Source organism: Microplitis mediator, chromosome 9 (assembly GCF_029852145.1).
Source record: "Microplitis mediator isolate UGA2020A chromosome 9, iyMicMedi2.1, whole genome shotgun sequence".
NCBI classification, from domain to species: domain Eukaryota; kingdom Metazoa; phylum Arthropoda; class Insecta; order Hymenoptera; family Braconidae; genus Microplitis; species Microplitis mediator.
The window spans coordinates 18,003,369-18,024,366 of NC_079977.1; the positions used below are offsets into that span (position 1 = coordinate 18,003,369).

Here is a 20,998-nt window from a genome sequence, read left to right on the forward strand (position 1 = left end):
TTTTTGTAACTACTAGAAATATTAAAATTTTTCTTAGTCAAGATACATATTTTTGAAGGAAATTTAATGCTCTACAAAAGAGGTTTCTTAACATTTTTTGCTAAATTCACTCTTTCGAAAGTTATTCAAGGTTGAAGTTGAGTCAAAACGACTTTAATAACCTGAATAACTGTACACGGAGAAAAAAATATTGCTCCTCGAACGATCTAAAGTATAGTAACTCGTAGATCGTTACCACAACAATACGTATGCTTATGGTAACAATACCGTATCGTTCCAGTAACTATCTATTAGATAGCTGTGAGCCCTATACGACTTTCCGTAGTCGTCACCTCACACGGCACCGTCTAACCTAACTAAACATCCATTTTCGCGCCAACTTTTGAATATTGTATAATTGTTGCTAGCAGACGTTTAATAAAAAAAATAGTGTAAAAAATAATTGTGATGTTGAAATATGGACCCACGGGTAATTAATAAATTAACAGAGTAGAATCTCCATAACTATGTTGATACATTTATTGATAAGTGTTTTTTTATGCTTTTTGTAATCAAATATACATTCATAACCAAAAATCTAAATATTATATATAGTCGATGTTTTATAATTTAAATGTGATACGTAAATAGAAGAAAAATAATCAATAAACAAATGAGATCTGAATTAATATTAAATTTAAAATTAAATTACTAATAAATAAATTGGGAAAATTAAAAGATATATTTATATTTATATTTAAAATTTATTTAGACTATAACTAACTAATAAATCAGTTTTATGAATTATTTTATTTAATCAAAGTTATTTGCTTATCATTTATTTATGAATGATAAAGGTTTTTAAATATCTCATATAATTTGCAACGCGCGTGACGTCAGATAGGGCTCAGAACGATACCGTATAGGTCTCAGAGCTATCCACCGTATTGTTTTCAGAACGATACAGTAAATCGTTGCAGTAACAATCTAGTAGATAACTATAGCGTATTGTTACTGTAACTATACAGTATACTTCTGAGAACAATATTTTTTTCTCCGTGTATATGATAACTTTATTAAAGTTTTATAGGATTTCATATAAAATTAGATCTAGTTGCATAAAATTTGTTTATTTTTTTTCTTAGATTCTCAAATTGGTCAGTTCTCGCATAATTTTTTACATCTCATATCTTCATCATAATAATTATAAATTATAATCAAACTGTCACTTGAAATTTTTAGTAATTTGATCTTTCATTTATTTATCGTATAACATAATTAATATTGTGTATTTACATAAACTTTTATTTGAAAAATAATTATTAATTCATTTTATTTTCATTTGCTTATACTAAGAGAAGTAACAAGTTGATTTTTTTTTAAATTCCCTGCCACACAAAATATACAATTTTACAAACCGGAAGATGTGCGGCTCATCTTCAGGCCATATAGTAAAATATATATACATAATACTTAAATATTCTGATCAATTTTTTTATAATAATCCGCTAGAACCTGCCAAGCTTTCGGGGCCATAAAACCATCCGGTGGATTCTGTCCCGTTTTCGCCAAACCTGTAAAAAATTATTGGTGTTAAATTCGTATGTTGCTCCTTGCGTAAGAATTTATATCAGGGTAAGAAGGCTCGATATTTAAAGACGTACCTCGCATCCTTGTTCCAGAAATGAAATCAAAGTCTTCCTTCCTCTCCGGGTCGTAAAAAGCCATCTTTTTATGTTTTTTATCATACGCTGCTACTTTGAAAGGGATTATTTCCAGGCTAGATAATCCTCGAGCCATTGTCAGGACTCGGGCACCATGAGTTGGATCATAAAGATTGCCATCAGGTGTTGAATTTTTATCTGGATGAGGTATTCCTGCAGGATCTCTTCCAACGATATAAAAATTGGCACCCGCATTCATTCTGGCTTTTGCATGCCATTGGACCTTTTAAAATTTTAATAATTATTTGGCATTAAAAATTTGAACAGTCGGATAGATCGAGATCCAAATATTGGCAGGATCTAACTGTATGTAATCAGTAGGGTGTTCCTTATAAAGGTCACTTTTGACTTTTGATTGTTACGCGCCCTCAAACTCTTCCAAATACAGTCGAAATCAACTAACTCGGACAGTTGGTTTACGAAGGAGCGGAAATTTATTGGAATTTCCGAGTTAACGGATTCCCCTTCTTCTAAAAAGTAAACTACAACGCATGCGCTCTTGCATATACATGAATGATGTATAGATAAATATGGACAGAGACATACAAATGTATAGTGTCGGGTGAGAGACAGCGTAGCTCGTAGTAGGGGTCAAGATTGAGGGGAAGTTCCGAGATAATGAAATTCGAGTTAATGAAGTTCGACTGTAGCTCTTAATTTTAATATTAATCCGGCCCCCAAGACAGCGGAAGTTTTAAATGGGAAAACACATGTATTTTTTTAAATTAAATTTTGAATATTTACATTTCTGGTCAGTGGTGGATTTACACTAGGGACAGCCGGGGCAAGTGGCCAGGGCGGCAAATTTTTTAGCGCGGCAAATTTTGAAAAATAAAATATATGAACTATAAGTTTAAGTAAAATTCCAGTATTGAGGCGGATTTTTTCCGGTGCCCAGGGGCGGAATTAAGTTTAAATCTGGCCCTGATTTCTGGTAATAATTGATGATAAGTTTGAAATTTGGCAATAACTTAGTTACTTGTATGATGTTTGGAAGAGCGTAATCAAAAAATTTGAAGACAGCTATTTTCTTACTTCTAGACTCGATTTTTTTTTTTTTTCAATTTTTGTCGACAATTAAGGAAATATTTGATCATTTCTGTTGTTTATATGGTTTTACTTATAATTTTGGAGACCAGTGATTGAATTTGACCATTTTTTAAAATGCGAGTTGAAGACCTTTCACATTAGATCCATTCATTGCTTAATGCTGTATAATGAATGTAAAATTACTCGAAGATTTTGTATGTTATTATAGTATATTTATCAAAATACATTAGGACATATAATTTTTAACGGATAATTTTATCTATTTATTACAAAATCTCAAGCAGTTTTGAAGCGTTCCCTAACGGACCCAAATTACAGTAATCCACAGTAAAATACCGATTTACCGTAAATTACGGTAATTCGGTAATCCGCCCTATTTTTCACGGTAGATTTACCGTATTCTCTGGTAAATTTACGGTAAAAATACTGTAGTTTACGGTAAACCCACCGTAATTTATTTATTTACTGTAAATCTACCGTAGATTACCGTAAATTACGGTAAATCTGCCCAAATTTTACGATAAGCTACCGTATTCTACAGTAGATTTACGGTAAAATACCGTAAATTTACGGTAAATCAGGTCTGCTAAGGTTGAGAAAGTATTAAAATAATTATTGATAATAGAAAAAAATTCCATACCCGGGGAAAATGATTAGATCTGACCAGATATAATTACATCTGATCAGATCAAATATTTAGACATGATCAGATCTCATTATATCTGGCCAACCACCGTTTATATTTGCTCAGGTTCAATCAGATATAACTATAGTTATATAAAGACGTAGATAACTAGTGCACTGGTGAGCAGACTAGGGTAAGATTATCTACTATATTCTTGTATGGGCATCTAGATATGAATGCACCTGAAGATCGAAACGTTTTTCGCCTGACAAAAAAAAAACCGGAAAGTAAAAAATCTACCGGATGATTAGATTTGTGAAATGTTTTGCACATAGATGCTGGTATGTCAGCTGAAAATCTTAGGCCACCCCCGATCTCCAGAACTACCCCGCAAATAGTCAAATTACATGAATTTTTTCATTTTCGTTGCGCGGAAAACGTTTCGATCTTCAGGTACATAAATATGGTCATTTTTTATCAGGAAGTCTAAATAATAAAAATATTAAATAGTAGCTTACTTCAACTGGTCCAGCGTACATCATAGGGCTTGGAAAAATAGCCAACAGCGTTGAATTTTCTTCTAAAACATTTTCCTCCAGTACAGCTTTATGCTGAAGAATTCTAGTGTGTAAAGGAACGTCATCATCTTTTGTCCATCCTCCCAAAGGATGTAATAACAATACCGGATTTTTGAACCCTCGATCTAATAACCGTTGCTTTGTATCCTGCATGAGAATTGCGTGTCCATTATGAATGGGATTTCTTAGTTGAAATGCAAACACTGCATCAGCTTTCATTTCTTTGCATTTCTCTTTTATTTCGTTTGGTGTCAATCTATAATCATCGAGACCATCATTCCATTTTATTTTATCAAGAACTTCGATGTCGCCTCCTATCAACCAATCGCCCGAATCATAAATTATTCTAATATAGGGATGTCTAATGTCAGTAGTACCGAATTGCCTCGCACATCTTTCTTCTTTACGATGAGGATAAATTTCAGGTTTTCTTAATATTGCCAATGGCTGCCCTTTATATCTTAAAGTTATTGCTGAGTGTTCCTCAACTTTATTCTTGTCCTCACTGTTGATAGCCAGGACAATGGGAATTGATTGATTTATTTCACAATTATTTTCAATCAGACATCCTAGATGCTGGGTTTCAAGATATTGATTCTCTCTCATGAAACCAGTAAGAGGACTAGCCCATCCTTCGGCTAATACTTGAAGCCATTGAACATCAATATAATTTATTTCAATACTAACTAACGCATTTGCTTCCTTCTTAGCATCGGATACTCTTGTATTAGGAACAAACAGTTCCTTAATTAATGATTGTGGTTTAGGTAAAGCAGGAATTACACATTGACGTTCTAAAAGCTCAATAACTTTAGAAGCTGATTCTTCTAATGTGCAATATTCAGTCGTTATAACTAAGTCGGGATTAGATGGCTCCTCATATACTTGGTCTATTCCAGTAAATCCTTTTATTATTCCCTGACGTGCTTTTTTGTACAGCCCTTTGGTGTCTCTTGCTTCACAAATAGGCAGAGGGGTATCAACAAATACTTGGAAAAATGGAATGTCAAAGTCTTTGTGAATTTTACGAGCCATCTGACGGTCTTCTTCAAATGGTGACACGAAACTGCATAGACAAATTTGTCCACTATCTGCAAATAGTTTAGCAACTTCTGCTACACGACGTATATTTTCTTTTCTATCTTCAGGAGTGAATCCGAGGTTACAGTTTAATCCTGTTCTAACATTATCTCCGTCTAGTCCGTATGCAGCTATTCCTCGTTCGACTAAAATAGCTTCTACTTTAAAGGCAATTGACGTTTTACCAGCACCCGATAAACCTGTTAGCCAAACTGTGCAACCCCGAAATCCTCTTACTTTACCGAGTTTATCACCTCTGTTTCCTCGTGAAACTTGATGGGCTTGAGCCGAAACATTCGTACAAGTCTGTTGGAAAATTAAAATTTTGTAACCTAAGAAATTTGTATATTACACGGAAAAAAATAGATAGGAATGGTTACTGTGCTACACAAGAATGATCGTAAAGTATGTAAAAATTAATCTTAGCACATCACGAATTCTCGTTATACAGTCGACTCTGTCTAAAGGTTCCACGTCGGGACAGGACCATTGCCTAAAGGTTCCCTCCCCACCCTCAGCACTTCCCCTATAATATATTCCCCTCGAGCGCCGAGGCGCACGCTAAAACGAACACATTGCGCAGTAAACATAACCTCAAAAAAACGTGCATTTAAAGTTAGCGCTCGAAAACTGAATTATGATTCGTCACTCGAGAAAGCGGGTAGGGGAACATCCGGGAACCTTTAAGCAATGTATCCTGGAACCTATAGACAGCGGGAACCTTTAGGCAGAGAACCTTTAGACAGAGTCGACTGTAATAGGAATGGTTCGTTATTATATACGACTGAGTACGATCCAACATAGCAACCGTTACTATGTTACACATTTTTTTTTTTTTTTTTGTTAAAAGTTTCTTTATTATTGCCAAAAATGAAAAGTCGTACATAATTATGAAGTAAATAAACTAAATAAAAATCTTCTTAAATTTATAATAAATTAGAGATAACTCTGGCTGGTGTTAGCAGCGCTCGGTTTCTAACAATCTTTTTATAATATATTTAAATCTGAATTAAATTGAAGATAATGAGGTTTATTTATCTTTAAATCACTTTTTGATAAGCTGTATGGGAAAAAAGAGCATTAATTAAAAAACCTTAGCTTAAATCACATAATTTTGACTTATTACTAACTTAATACTAATTTTGTACATATTTACATATTTACATGAGAAGGCACTTATTATAATAATAATTATAATATTTTATCTCATTTGGTTCAGTTTATTTTGAATAAAGTGTATATTTAAGTTATTAACTCGTCTAAGGTTATCCTTGATTAAAAAAAATGATTAAAAATGATTTCACACGTTAAATGTCCATAAGAGACAGGATTAGAAATGATTTGAAGGATTAAAAAGTATTTAAAATGATTAAAAAACAAATCAGTTTAAATACTTTTTAATCATTTTTTTTAATCAGGGATGTAAGATGGCTTTCTTTTGAATCAGTTCTCTGTATTCTGTTGAGTTTTTATCGGTCCATCAATATTTTTCTGCATCCAGTCTGTGGAAGTCAGCTTGGTCTTTTCTCGGGATGATGGTCGAGTAAATGTTTGGCTTAGATTTGAACGTGTTCAAATCTATGGCTTCATCGCTTTTGTGACGGCTTTTGTGATACAAGATTAGCACGTTCAAACTGTCCTGTATCAGACCCAGTTTGTCTAGGACGGTGAAGTCTTGAGGCTGTAGTAGACTATGTTACACATTATGTCGCTTTCTATGTTACACCATTAGCTTTCCAGATAATACAGGTTTCTTTCAACAGTCGATGTATTACTACGTAAAATAGGTATAGGCGCTGTGTGGGGATGCGAAAGACTCCCTGGACAAATGCGTTCCATTGTCGTTCAGCATGTAACCATTCCTGTGCTGGACAGGAACTGTTATTTTGAGTCACATGTCCGAGTGCTGCTTACAACATTAGTTTCCGCTAAACAGTAGTCAGACATGTGACTGAAAGCAACAATTCCTGTCCAGCACAGGAATGGTTACTATGCTGAACGACAATGGAACGCATTTATCCGGGGAGTCTTTCGCATTTCCACACAGGACCTACACCGATTTTATATAGTAACACATCGACTGCTGAAAGGAACCTGTATTATCTGGAAAGCGAATAGTGACTGTGAACACGATAACCAGTCATCCCTAACGGACCCAAATTACGGTAAACTTACCGTAAATTACGGTAATCCACCGTAAAATACCGATTTACCGTACATTACGGTGGATTTACCGTAGTTTACGATGGTTTTACCGTAATTTACGGTGATTTTACCGTAATTTACGGTGGTGTTACCGTAATTTACGGTGGGTTTTCCGTAATTTACCGTGGATTTACCGTAAAATACGGAAATACGGTAATCCACCGTAAACTACGGTAATTCGGTAATCCAAGCGAATTTTTTTACGGTAGATTTATCGTATTCGACGGTAAATTTACGGTATACCCGCCGTAATTTACGGTAATCCACCGTAAAGTACCGATTTACCGTAAATTACGGTGGATTTACCGCAATTTACGGTGGGTTTACCGTATTTTACGGTGGATTTACCGTAATTTACGGTAAATCTACTCGAACTTTACGGTATTCTACGGTAGATTTACGGTAAAAATACCGTGAATTTACGGTAACTCAGGTCTGCTAGGGATGTTTTCGATATAATGTGTAACATCGTAATGGTTGCTATGTTGGATCGTACTCAGTCGTATCCCTAGCGAATTTGTTTATACCGAAAATTTAAGTTTCTTTTGGGTTAATTTCCGGTGTAGTAGAAATTGATAAATATTTCGGTATGTTTTAAGAATTATACCCAGATTATACTCTGATCGTCGGTGTAACGTAATAACGGTTGCTATGGTGGATCGTACTCAGTCGTATGTAATAACGACCCATTCCTATTATAACGAGAACTAGTAATGTGCTAAGATTAATTTTTACATACTTTACGGTAATTCTTGTCTAGCACAGTAACCATTCCTATCTATTTTTTTCCGTATACACACCGAGGATGAAAAGTAGGATACTCCAATTCGTGTGGATAATTGCCTACTTAAGTCGAACGCGAAAGTGGCAACCATGCAATTGGAACTTTTCTACACCCAAAGAACTTTACGTTGATTCAAATAAATATTTCGTTGCTATCAAGTGCGAGTTTTTCAAACCGGGTTTATTTTTATCTAGGTTTAAATTAATATTGCTGGTATATCTGTATATTAATAATGTATAGATATACCAATAATAATAATCTAAATCCGGATTAAAAATAAGCCCGGTTTGAGAAACTGGCTCTAAGTGGTTGCACGTATGTCGGGCTAATGAATGCACCTAATCCATTTTTCTGGCTTTCTTTTAATTATAATTTTTTTTTAATTTATTGCTTTAATTTTATTCTTAACTAATATTTTTCTAAATATTACAATTTAGCATCGTAAATTACGATGCAGCTGGTAAACATTTCAGAAATAAAATTAAATCTGTTACTTTATTGTCAAAATTAAAATGCACATTATTAACTTTGTTCAATGTATTCTGACAATTTCTACGTTATCAGTAATTTTTACTATAATTCCATACACGGAAAGAAAATTATGGCAGCGGTTCCCATAATTTTGTGAAATTTTTTCCTATACCATCATAGGAATTACGACCATAAATTATGGGAGCGGTTCCTATAATTATAGGAATGTTTCCCATAATTATAGGAATAGTTCCTATAATTATGGGAATGATACCCATAACACTATAGGAATGGTTCCTATAATTATAGGAATGGTTCCTATAATTTATAGGAATACTTTCTATAATATTATGGGAATCATTCCTATAATATTATGGGAATGATTCCCATAATGCAATTGGAATGGTTCGTATACCATTATGGGAATCATTCCCATAATATTATGGGAATAGTTCCCATACTATTATAGGAACCATTCCTATAATATTATGGGAATGGTTCCCATATTATCATGAAAAAATTAATTTAAAGAAGTGTGTTAATCACTTCTACAATACACAGAAATATTATTAAATATAAAAACAAAAATTCAAACATTGAAAAAAAAAATCGTATATGGCAAAAAAACATTAAAATTTTTAACAAGAATTTTTTGTCAGCACAAAACATTCAAGAAAATTCAAATTTTGGGAAATTTCTACACTATTGTGCAAAAAAAAAAATTTTATATTATAGGGATGGTTCCCATAACATTATGGGAATAGTTCCCATAATATTATAGGAATAGTTCCTATACCAATATGGGAACCATTCCCATAATGATATGGGAATAGTTCTCATAATATTATGGGAATGATTACCATAATGGCATGGGAATGGTTCCTATACCATTATGGGAAACATTTCCATAATAGTATGGGAACTATTCTCATACTATTATGGGGATGGTTCCATAATATATGGGAACCATTCCTATAGTAGTATAGGTACTATTCCCATACCATTATGGAAACCATTCCCATAATGCATAGGAAAACTTCCCATAATTTTCTTTCCGTGTACTGTTCTCATACTAATATTACTAGAAAAAATTTTTTATAAATTTTTGTGTAAAAAATACCGTTGAATTCTCGGAGTGATACCTTCTTTCCTGGTGTGTATACTCCTGATTAAAATCTCCGATTGAATCCGATTGAAAAATGTAAATCGGATATTTCGAACACTTTCGAGCAATTCTGATTGAATGTTCGTTTCCGATTGAATCTGACAGAAACCCAATTGAGGTTCAATCAGATTCAATTGGATTTAATCGGAGATTTTAATCAGAGACTATTTTACACCATACCTGCATCTAAAAGTTTAAATTTTTGCCGCTGATTAAGAGAAGAATAGCGCATGCGCTGATTGTTTGCGCAAAAAAGACGACTTTTTCCCGCTAAACAGAGAGGAATTTTGATTTTCAATGCAGATATGATAAAAAAGAAAGGGGTTTTCTGGTAAAAAAAAATATTGTTTAAAAAATAAACGTTTGAATAATCAATAAGTGCTTACTTTCAATTCGATACTTAAAAATTTTACGTTGAATATATATAAGACTATGTCAATTATAATTGTTTTTTTTTCGGTCCCATACGTTGAATGCAACATAAAAAAAATAGGGTACTAAGTTGGGCCATTTAACGCAATTACCAAACGCGTGCTCGCTTAAATAGGATTTCCCATTTAAATAACATGGGAAAATTTTTTTTCAACTTTGAAATTTTACAACTTACACTGATAGAAAAACTATCTTGATTCAAGAAAAATTTTTTCTTCAAAATGTGGTTCTTGTTTTAAAATTTTTAATTGTTTTAATGCAAGAAATAAGTCCTTGAACCAAAAAATTGAAATTCTCGGATAGAGAAAAAAAATTCTTTGTTTGAGAATTTGATTTTTCGATGAAGCCTTTTTTGTTTTGAAACAAAATTCTGACATATTTCGTTCAAGAATTTCTTGCTCTTGGATTAAGATAGGCAAAATCTAGGTTTAAGACATTACCGACTCGTTTCGAGAATGGCGAGGTTTTTAAATCAAGATATCAATTTACTCAGCTTGAAAAAAAACTTTTTTTTTTATTTTAAAAATAAAAAGTTTTAAAGTGATTTTTTATGACTACATTCATTTACTTCAGATATGTTAAAGTAGAAATTTATTTAAAAAAAAATTTTTTTTTTCATTACTTTAAAAACATCTTCTATCAAGGAATTATTACTTGAACCAAAAATTTAAAGTTCTTAAAATAATAATACGACATTTTTAGTTGAAGACAAGTGGTCTTGCTTGAAGAATTCGATAGTATCGATTGAAGATAATATAGTTTCGGGTCAAGACACGAGAGTTATTCATCGAAGATACAAAATCTATAGAGCCAAGAAAATCTAAATCAAGACAAGAATTTCTTGAAGCAAGACAATTGGTTTTCTTCAGAAATAAATTCTTGGCTCAAGAAAATATTTCTTGAGTCAATATAAATTTTCTATCAGTGTATTAACGGATCATAAAATTAAAACGGCCATAATATATTTTTGTAAAGAATCGAACGCTCTACGAAAAAGGTCTCTTAAAAATTGTAGTTTTTAATGTAATTTTTAAAATAATTAACTGTAATTTTTTAACTGTGAAATTAGAAAGTTATTGAATCATATTTTGATTGCAAATAAAATGATCAACAAGACAAGTCCTATGACATTTTGCGATAAGACATAGCTTTGCTGGAAAAGTATAAAAGACGAGAAATTCATCATGAATTTGAATTTAAGCTCAAATAACTTCTGAACGGTCAGATTTATCGAACAAACATAAGAGACCATTTTTGTAGAGCATTTAATTTCCAACATAAATAAATCATAGTCGTTTCAATTTATTGATCCGTTAACGAGTTATAAAATTTCAAAGTGAATAAAAAATTTTTCCCTTGTTATTTAAATCGGAAATCTTATTTAAGCGAAGGCGCGTTTTCTAATTGAGTTAAATGGCCCAACTTAATACCCAATTTTTTTTATGTTAACTTTAACGTAATTTTCGTAAGGGACCGAAAAAAATATGAATTTTATTTGGCACAGTCTAATATATTTATTAGGGTGATCCAAAAAATAACAAACTTTTTTTAACTTCCCGCTAAGAAAATTGTAAATTTTCAAAAATTCGGGAAGTTATTGGTTTCGGTCCGATTTACGAAAATCGAATTTCCATCAGATGTCGACGTTTTGAAGTCCTAGGAAGCTATTCTGACTAATTTCAAGATGATGTCCGAGTGTATGTATGTATGTATGTACGTACGTACGTATGTAAATACCTGTATCTTTTGAACGGATGAACCGATTTTGAACTTTAAGGTGCCATTCGACGCGGATTGTCAATATCTTGAAGCCGAGAGAAAATTGAGCTTGATCGGTAGGGCTCGTTCAGAGATATTCCAAAAATAAAGTTTTTTCAAAAATGTTTTTTTTGGATAACTTTTAATGTGCTCGATGGATTCATTCCAAAATGGACTGGGCTCTAGAGCTTTATAAGCCGCGTCGAATGCCACCTCAACCATCAAAATCGGTTCATTCGTTCAAGAGAAACCGTTGTCGAAAGAATTAAAAAAAAAAAAATTTTTTATTTTTCCTGAAATATCTCAAAAACGACTCGATGAATCGAATCCAAAATTTTGTCAGCTTTAGAACTTGACAAAACGCGTCGATTGCCGCCTCAACCATCAAAATCGGTTAATTCGTTCGCGAGATATCGTGGGAGAAAGAAATGCTAAAAAATGGTTTTTTACAAAACAATGGCATACAAAAGTATTTGCGAGCTCGTAGAGCTCGAAAACGTATTCACAATAGTGTTTTCGAGCTCAACGAGCTCGAAAACAGCGGGAAGTTTTGGGGCTGGCCCGCAGGGTCAACTGACAGACCGATTTTTTTTCTCAGAAACGGGTTCAAAAGTTTCATTTAGATAAAAAAGGAACGCCTGTGAAAGTTAGAGCTCTTAATATTAACATCAAGAGGTTCCTTATCGCACTTTTCTATTTCCCATAAGAATAACATGGGTAAAATTTTTTTTATTTCTTCTGATTTTTATAAGTAGCTAACGATGCTTCATAGGAATAATTGGCAATTAGATTTCTGTAGGGAATTGAATGCTCTACAAAAAAAGATTCTTATCATTTTTTGATAAATCTATTTGTTCAAAAGTTATTTAAGGTTGAAGTCGAATTCATATTAAATTTTGAGATCTTTTTACTTTTCCGGCGAAACTATCAGACTTATTACAAAATATCATCAGACCTTTTTTGTAGACAATTTTATTCCCTAGAAGTTATACTAAATAAAGTTTTTTCGAATTCCGCATTGTTTTCTAGTTATTTTCATTTTAATGTCATGCTTATAAAAAAAATAGTCTTCTGATCGATTTTAAGAGCTTGACATTAAAATAAAAATAACTAGAAAACAATGCGGAATTCGAAAAAACTTTATTGGAAATAACTTGTAGGGAATAAAATTGTCTACAAAAAAGGTCCCATGATATTTTGTAATAGGTCTGATAGTTTCACCGGTAAAGTAAAAAGATCTCAAAATTTAATATGAATTTAACTTCAACCTCAAATAACTTTTGAACAAATAGATTTATCAAAAAATGATAAGAATCTTTTTTTGTAGAGCATTTAATTCCCTACAAAAATATGCTTGCTAATTATTCCTATGAAGCATCGTTAGCTACTTATAAAAATCAGAAGTCGTCAAAAAATTTTTTCCATGTTATTCTTATTGAAAATAGAAAACTGCAATGAAAAACCTCTTAATGTTAATATTAAGAGCTCCTATTTCCACAGGAGTCTTTTTTTATCTAAATGAAACTTTCGAACCTGTTTTCAAGAAAAAAAAAATTTTTTGGATCACCTCAATATTAATATATAATGCGATTTTTCATAACAAAAGTTTTCCATATTTTAAATATCGGGTCAATGCCGCACGACTCAATAGTAGATAAATATAATAAAAATTAATTTGAATCCACGTAAGCTAATTTTGTTGATTATTTAGATCTAAATAGATCTTTAGTAAAATAAATACTAAAATGCTAAATAATATAGAATTTTGATTTTTAAAAAAATTTCAATAGCCTTGAAAATTTATTTTGAGTTTTAGATCCATGATCAATACGAGTCTAAGATCTTTTTAGATCTACAGAGATCAAAACTAAATTGTCTCAAAAAAATATACAGTACTATTTGATTATTCGGGCGCTTTTTCGAATTTTCGCGGCAAAACTGAAAAAATTTTTCAAACATAAGCTCGATTTCGCTTTTATGAAAATCATTAAAATAAAAAAATAATTATATTCAATACTTACAATCATCATGCGTTTGCTGGGTTCCCCAACAGTTTCTTTAATCACTTCTGACATTTTTACTATAATTCAAAAAACTAACCGGGTTTTATACCATTTATATATTCACTTTATAACCCACTTTGTTTCTCTACGTGGCAACTGCGCGTTGTGTATTATAGATGCCCTCAATATACACACAGTCGAACTTGACTTGAATGATGTCCAGAGCCCGGAACCGGCACTTCCTACCATTAGATTTTACAAGTCCCCCCTACCATCTCCAATACACGTTAAGAATCGAAGAATGTTTTATTCTTCATCATGTTTACAGAAAAGTGGGGGAAATCGATTAGAGCGAGACAAATGCCGTAGTATGTAAATATTACATTTACACTGTACTATATCCCAAATATAGAAGGTAAACACAGGAGCGTTTAATCCCCTTAAACTTAATCTGTAAATTTTATGGGATTCCCTCTCTATAATAGACAATTTTTTTCCCCACTGAAATTTTTCCCGCGATCAATAGAAGAAAAAAAATTACAGCGCCGGACACTTTCAAATTCTCGAGGTTCAATTGTCATGTACACAGGAATCCTAACCTAACTAATGGAGAATCCAATCAGCCCTTTCTGACACCCCTACCACTTTGAGTTCTCAGCAGCCCTCTCCGACTTCCCCACTCTTTTGAGTTCTTAGCGACTCTCGCTTGAACTAATCCGATAGACGGCGAAAGTAGTAGTTTATTACTGTTCATATGGGTCAAGTATAAGTTGAAAAGCGCGGGATGTTTCAATGGCCGGTATAAAATTTAAAATGATAGTAAAAATAATCCACGAATAATCATTTTTATTAGTTTTGAATTAATAAAATGTCAATGAAAGTAAACTAAAAATATATTGCATATGAAGACATTTGAAAAGTCATCCCGCATGGGAAAGCTATATATTGTTAAAAGTATATAAAAAAATATATGGTGAATATGTGATAAATATATAGCGGCAAAAATATCTATATTGAAAAATATATGTTTTTTACATATATTGGATTATATATTTATCATAATATATTTACTTGTATATAATGTTTTGTATTTTTCTATATATATTATCTCATATAATGCTCAATATATTCTTATCATATATGGATAGTATATATATAATTTATAAGTATAATATAATAAACTTGATATATATATCCATATATTTTGACTCATATAATTAGTGGTATATGGTCTCTATATAATTGATTATATATGAAAGAATTTATATGATTAAATATATGGTTCGCGGTATATTGGAATTATATTTTTCCAGTATATCAAAACTTATATTTTTCGCAATATATTGAAAATTTTATTTTTTAATATACTTTTTCAATTTCTACACAATTCCACAAAAAAAAGTCAAATTTATTATTTTTCTCCTTCTTTTCATTGACCTTATATTTACTGGCAATAACTTAAGAAAAGAAAAAAAGTGCCATATATTTTACAATATATTGGAAACCATATATTTTGCAATATATTGGAAAACATATATAAAAAATATAAAAAATACTATATATTATTAATATACTACTTTCAATATAATATATCAATATAAAAAAGATATATTAAAATATATATGTAAAACATACATAAAAAGTCATATATTGATGAATACATAGATAATATATTCTAGCAATATATTTTTTTTCAATATATTATCATATATTAATACGGCAAAAATATAAATATTATTTTATATATTGTACAATATATCACATTATAATATTCATATATTCTATCATATATGTTTTCACATATAAAGTTTTTTCATGCGGGATGTACATTATTATGTCAAATTTTGAGATCTTTTTACTTTTCCAGCGAAACTATCAGACTTATCATAGAATGTCACAGGAGCTTTTTTGTAGACAATTTTATTCCCTACAAATTATTTTCAATAAAGTTTTTTCAAATTCCGCATTGTTATCTAGTTATTTTCATTTTGTTGTCAAGCTCGTAAAAAAAGTAGTTTTCTGATCGATTTTCAAAAAAAAAAAAAAAAAAATCAGACATTTTAATAAATTAGGATGGGTCGAAAAAGTGGGTTTCAATGTTAAATTCAAGTTCTAGTTGATATTTATTTTTTTTTGTACTATACACATTCAGCCACGCAGACCTGCGCATATCAGACACGAGTGTTGGTAATGTGGAGACGAAAGAATGCGTGAAATTTAAAGAATGACCCTGGGCAGGAGCGTTGAGTTTATAGAAATCTCACTACATGCTTGTTTGTTGTGAAAGTTTTTATGTTTCTAAAGTTAGCTGACGTCTAATAATTTTTTGATTTTTTTAATGACGATACATTACAAAAAAAAAATATTTAAAAAAATTGCACCTATAGATTTTGGAATTTTCTATATGTGCATTTTTTAGTTTTTTTTTTTTTTATAATTTATGGTTGATAAAAAAATCCAAAAATTATTAGACGTCTGCTAACTTCATGATCAAAAAGTTTTTTATAAATATTAATAGTCGTTTGCTCAATAAATAAATCTGTATTATCATCAACTAACTGAATATGACTTCCCGGGAAAAAAATTTTTCATGAAATTTTAAAATATTTCGTAAAATGTTATCAAATTTTATGAAATTATACTACTGAAATTTTGTAAAATTTTATAAAATTTCATAACGTTTCATAAAATTTTATACGATTCTATAAAATTTTACATGATTGTTATCGAGATGCCAAGGAGTTATTTGTATAAAATTAAAAAAAAACATGAAATTTTATCAGAAATTATGAGATAATTCTACGAAATTTCATAAAATTATATGAAAACTATCTCATGGTTCCTAATAAATTTTGTCAAAATTTTATAAAACTATAATTGCATGAAATTTTATAAAATTTTACAAAATTTCATGAAATTTAGATAATATCAAAAAATTTAAACCAATCCCGGGAAAAAATTTTTTCATGAATTTTCATAAAATTTTATAATAGTTATTGGCGTAACTAGTAGGGTAAGTAATTCATAATGTGTCAGCGCGATGCTAAACACATCGCGGGTGACGAATTATGACTTACCCTATATGTTGCGCCCATAATTTTATTCAACTCATATTAATCGCCTACAAAGTGAATAGCTATTTAGTGACATGGTGAAAAAAACATTCGGCATCACAATCTTGGCTACTCAATGGGTAACAACAGAGATTTGTAATTACTCAATATTTAGTAAGAGCTCGAAAGATAATTACGTTTATTTTCATTACGTCACAATAGCCGGGATAGTAGACATCTTTATTGCGTTTTGACAAATAATTTTTCACCAGTCGGTAAACGGCCATTTAGGGTTCGCATTTTAGGCATGATAAAACGTGAATAGCGCGCATGAGTTGAATAAAATTCGATAAAATTTCACAAAATTTTATCAAATTTTATGAAATTATACTAATGAAATTTGGTGAAATTCTGGGAAATTTTATAAATTTTCCTAAAATTTTATACAATTAGGGGAGGGTGGGGCAGAGCGGCCTCCCTAAGCCAATTATTATTTTTTGTGGCTTTCAACCATAAGATCACTTTACTTGTGTCCTATTTCGAACAAATTTATGGACATTTTGCCAAAATTCTGAAAATTTTTTTTTTTTTTTTTGTGGGGCAGAGCGGCCCCCCTTCAAAAAGTGATAAAAAAATTTTTTTTTTCGTTTTTTTTTTTTTTTAAATTGTTTTCATCATTAAGAATGTATTTCTTTCTCTTGACAACTATTTTTGGTTTTATATTACTCGAAAAAAATTTTTTTAAAGTGTAATAAATCGTTCACTCTCGATTAACTTAATTACTAATTGTTATTTAATAAAAAAAAAAATCAATTCTATAGTTTTACTTTATTTCAAAAATTTATCAACTAAAAAAAAAATTTAATTTTTTTAAATTTTTAGTGACCAAATTTGCCTCTTACATAGAGAAACGGCCGAAAAATATGAAAAAATAATTTTTTCGGAAGTTTCGGCTGGTCCATTTTGCCCCAGGTGTTATGCGTAGGGCTAGAAATGTGGAATTATAATAATTTTTTTTTAATTTGACGATAAAAATATGAAAAAATCACTTTTTCAAAATTTTGGGCTTGTCCATTTTGCCCCAAATGTCATGCGTAGGGGTAAAAATGCGCGAAAATATCGGATTTATAGTAATTAGTCGAAAAAAAAAAAATTTTTTTTGATCAAAATTTCAGGGGGGCCGCTCTGCCCCACCCTCCCCTATATATAATATTATAAAATTGTATATAATTTTATAAAGTTTTTATAATTGTTATTAAGATTCTAAAAAGTTATTGATATGGAATTTTATACATTTTTATGAACTTTCACAAAATTTTATAAAAGTTTATAAATTTTAAACAAAACTTATGAAATTTTATCAGAAACCATAAGATAATTCTATGAAATTTCATAAAATTTCGCAACATTTCATAAAATTTTGTGAAATTTTCTGATTGGCCAAAACTTCGTTTTTGTAAAATTTCATAGTTTTGTAGAATTTCATAAATTTTTATAAAACATAATGAAGTTTTATAAAATGGCTGTCTGAACCTGGAACCCGAGTTATTTGGAAATTAAAATTTTTTGGCTAATATTAGCCTACTAACGACGAAAATAATTGTAGTAAACTTTCTTTTTTTGTACCCTAGCAGACCTGATTTACCGTAAATTTACGGTAATTTTACCGTAAATCTACCGTAGAATTCCGTAAAATTCGAGTAGATTTACCGTAAATTACGGTAAATTGGTACTTTACGGTGGATTACCGTAAATTACGGCGGGTGTACCGTAAATTTACCGTCGAATACGACAAATCTACCGTAAAAAATTCGGGTGGATTACCGAATTACCGTAATTTACGGTGGATTACCGTATTTCCGTATTTTACGGTAAATCAACCGTAAATTACAGTAAAACTACCGTAAATTACGGCAAATCCACCGTAATTTACGGTAAATCGGCATTTTACGGTGGATTATCGTAATTTAAAGTGGGTTTACCGTAATTTACCGTAATTTGGGTCCGTTAGGGTAGTAACAATCTTGTCGAAAAAAAGAAAGAAATGTGCATAATGGCATTAAACAGTAACTTTTTCGTCATGAAAATAATTGTAATTGATTTAGAATCATTAGTAGGCTTATGTAATGGTACACAAAATTCCAAAAACCGATATTGACCTGAGATTCTAGCTAGAACGTTGCAATATGTCGTGTTTTATACAAACAAATTGAAGGCTTCAGAGCTACAATCAATAGTAATGATTGTTATGCAATGAGTTATTGTTATATACACACCATATTTGTGTGTATTTGTGGTGGGAAATTATGCCTTGAGAAATTATTGCTGAGAAATTTTGTCGCAAGAAATTATTGCATGAGAAAAAAGAGACGGTCGCTTCGACATTATCCTAAGATAATTAATAATTTTTATTTTCTTAACGAACAACAGTCTCGCAAGAGAACTACTGTTCAAGGACATTCCCGGTGTTGATTGTAGCTAAGATAACCACCATTTTCCGGTCAGAAAATGTACGAGATATGGGACAATTGATAGGAACTACTATGGATCATACGGATTATTTTTCATCCTACAACGAACTACAATCAGATCTAGATCATTCGCAATTGTTTTTATAAACAAATTGTTAACAGTTATAATAAATATTCGGGGTTTTAATATTCCCTCAGTAATATTGCTAATTACAGATAATTACTCCTGCATGAAAACAACATATATTTTGATTATATATAACAAAATATACCGTAAATATATAATTTTATAAAACGGCAAAAATGTATGTATAATAAAATATAATATTTATATAAATTCAAAGTTATACTTTGATTTATAATTTAAATTATAAAAAAATATATACATATTTTCATAATATGTAATATAATTATAAAATATAATTTTTAACTTATAAAATTCATTATAAATTTACATATATTGGAATGATATATAATAGAATATATTTTTTTATATATTAAATATTATATTGTTAAATATATTTTTTTATATAATTGACGTTGGAGAATCTCAAGATATTGAATTGTATATTGTATTATATAATACATTATATATTTAAAAATATAAAATAAAATATGAAAAATAAAGACTTTCAGTTTGACGATGATTGTGAGTATCAATGAGAATATATTTTATTCGAGTAAATTAAGTATGTAGATCGAACTTGAAAGGAAGTTTGTAGAGAGAGTCGTTATGACTATAAATTTTCATTTATATGATTAATTTTTAATATAAAAAAATAATTACTCAAAATAAAATAAGTTTTAGAGGATACCGAAAGAGCATTCATGGAACTGAAAATTTTTCGAAGCACAAAAGTGTCATGTATATCTTTTAATATATACAAGCTTATATACGAGCATTATATATTATATTATACTGTTAATAATATAATTTGAATTATAAAATCATAATATATATAAACCTATAAATTGATGCTATATAATGACATATATTTTTTTTATATAATCTAATATTATATGGAGTTTTTATAATGATAATATATGCCAAAATATAAAATTATATATTATATTGATATACTTTTAAAATATAAAATTTTATATTGAAAACGGCAAAAAAGTAGTTATTTTTAAATATATAATTATTTATATTCTAAATTATACTATAATATAATAAATATTATATTATCTGATATAATTTCAGAGTATAAGTTTTTTTCATGCGGGCTGATCTACACTATCCTCAGTATTGTTTGCCCTTATCGCTTTTCAGCGGTATATTTTGCAGATTTACGCCCTTATTACATCTACAACGTGATATAGTCATGTGGGTACTTATTCTACCGGAAATTTAATAACAATGATAAAAATAAAGTCAAAAAAATACTTATACTTTATATACACACCAATATCAACATCATGCTTTATATCGTTTTATTAGAAATTGTATAAATATTGCATGATTGTCGATCAATAACTTGCTCACTCTTCCATTTTACTAATTTATCGTTCTTCAAGTTTTTTCTATACAAAAAAAAAAAATTACTAGCTCATTAATTATTAATTATCACAACAAAATATAAAATTACCTGATTAAAAAATGAATATAAAATTCTTCTA

At 30.1% G+C, this 20,998-nt stretch overlaps 1 protein-coding gene across 2 annotated transcripts; it reads right to left on the minus strand.

The window, feature by feature from the left end:
- Nucleotides 1–1,214: 1,214 nt before the first annotated feature.
- LOC130674697 (bifunctional 3'-phosphoadenosine 5'-phosphosulfate synthase 1) lies at nucleotides 1,215–14,476 on the minus strand. 2 transcript variants are annotated; one of them, XM_057480109.1, is made up of 4 exons: nucleotides 13,873–14,476; nucleotides 3,897–5,342; nucleotides 1,644–1,926; nucleotides 1,215–1,553 (listed from the first exon to the last, which is right to left on the minus strand). In XM_057480109.1, exons 1-4 carry the CDS (start codon nucleotides 13,924–13,926, stop codon nucleotides 1,453–1,455), a joined length of 1,884 nt encoding a protein of 627 aa, XP_057336092.1. In that variant the 5' UTR covers nucleotides 13,927–14,476; the 3' UTR covers nucleotides 1,215–1,452. The 2 variants fall into 2 exon arrangements, with proteins under 2 accessions (XP_057336092.1, XP_057336093.1); XM_057480110.1 differs by lacking the exon at nucleotides 13,873–14,476 and adding an exon at nucleotides 9,842–9,862.
- Nucleotides 14,477–20,998: the final 6,522 nt, after the last annotated feature.

Excerpts from the sequence above, each read along its gene's own strand:
- LOC130674697 (XM_057480109.1), bottom strand. The coding sequence starts at position 13,926 with ATGTCAGAAGTGATTAAAGAAACTGTTGGGGAACCCAGCAAACGCATG. Across the intron at positions 5,343-13,872 it reads CCAGCAAACGCATGATGATT|ACTTGTACGAATGTTTCGGC; the intron begins GTAAGTATTGAA and ends ATTTTCCAACAG. Across the intron at positions 1,554-1,643 it reads TTCTGGAACAAGGATGCGAG|GTTTGGCGAAAACGGGACAG; the intron begins GTACGTCTTTAA and ends AATTTTTTACAG.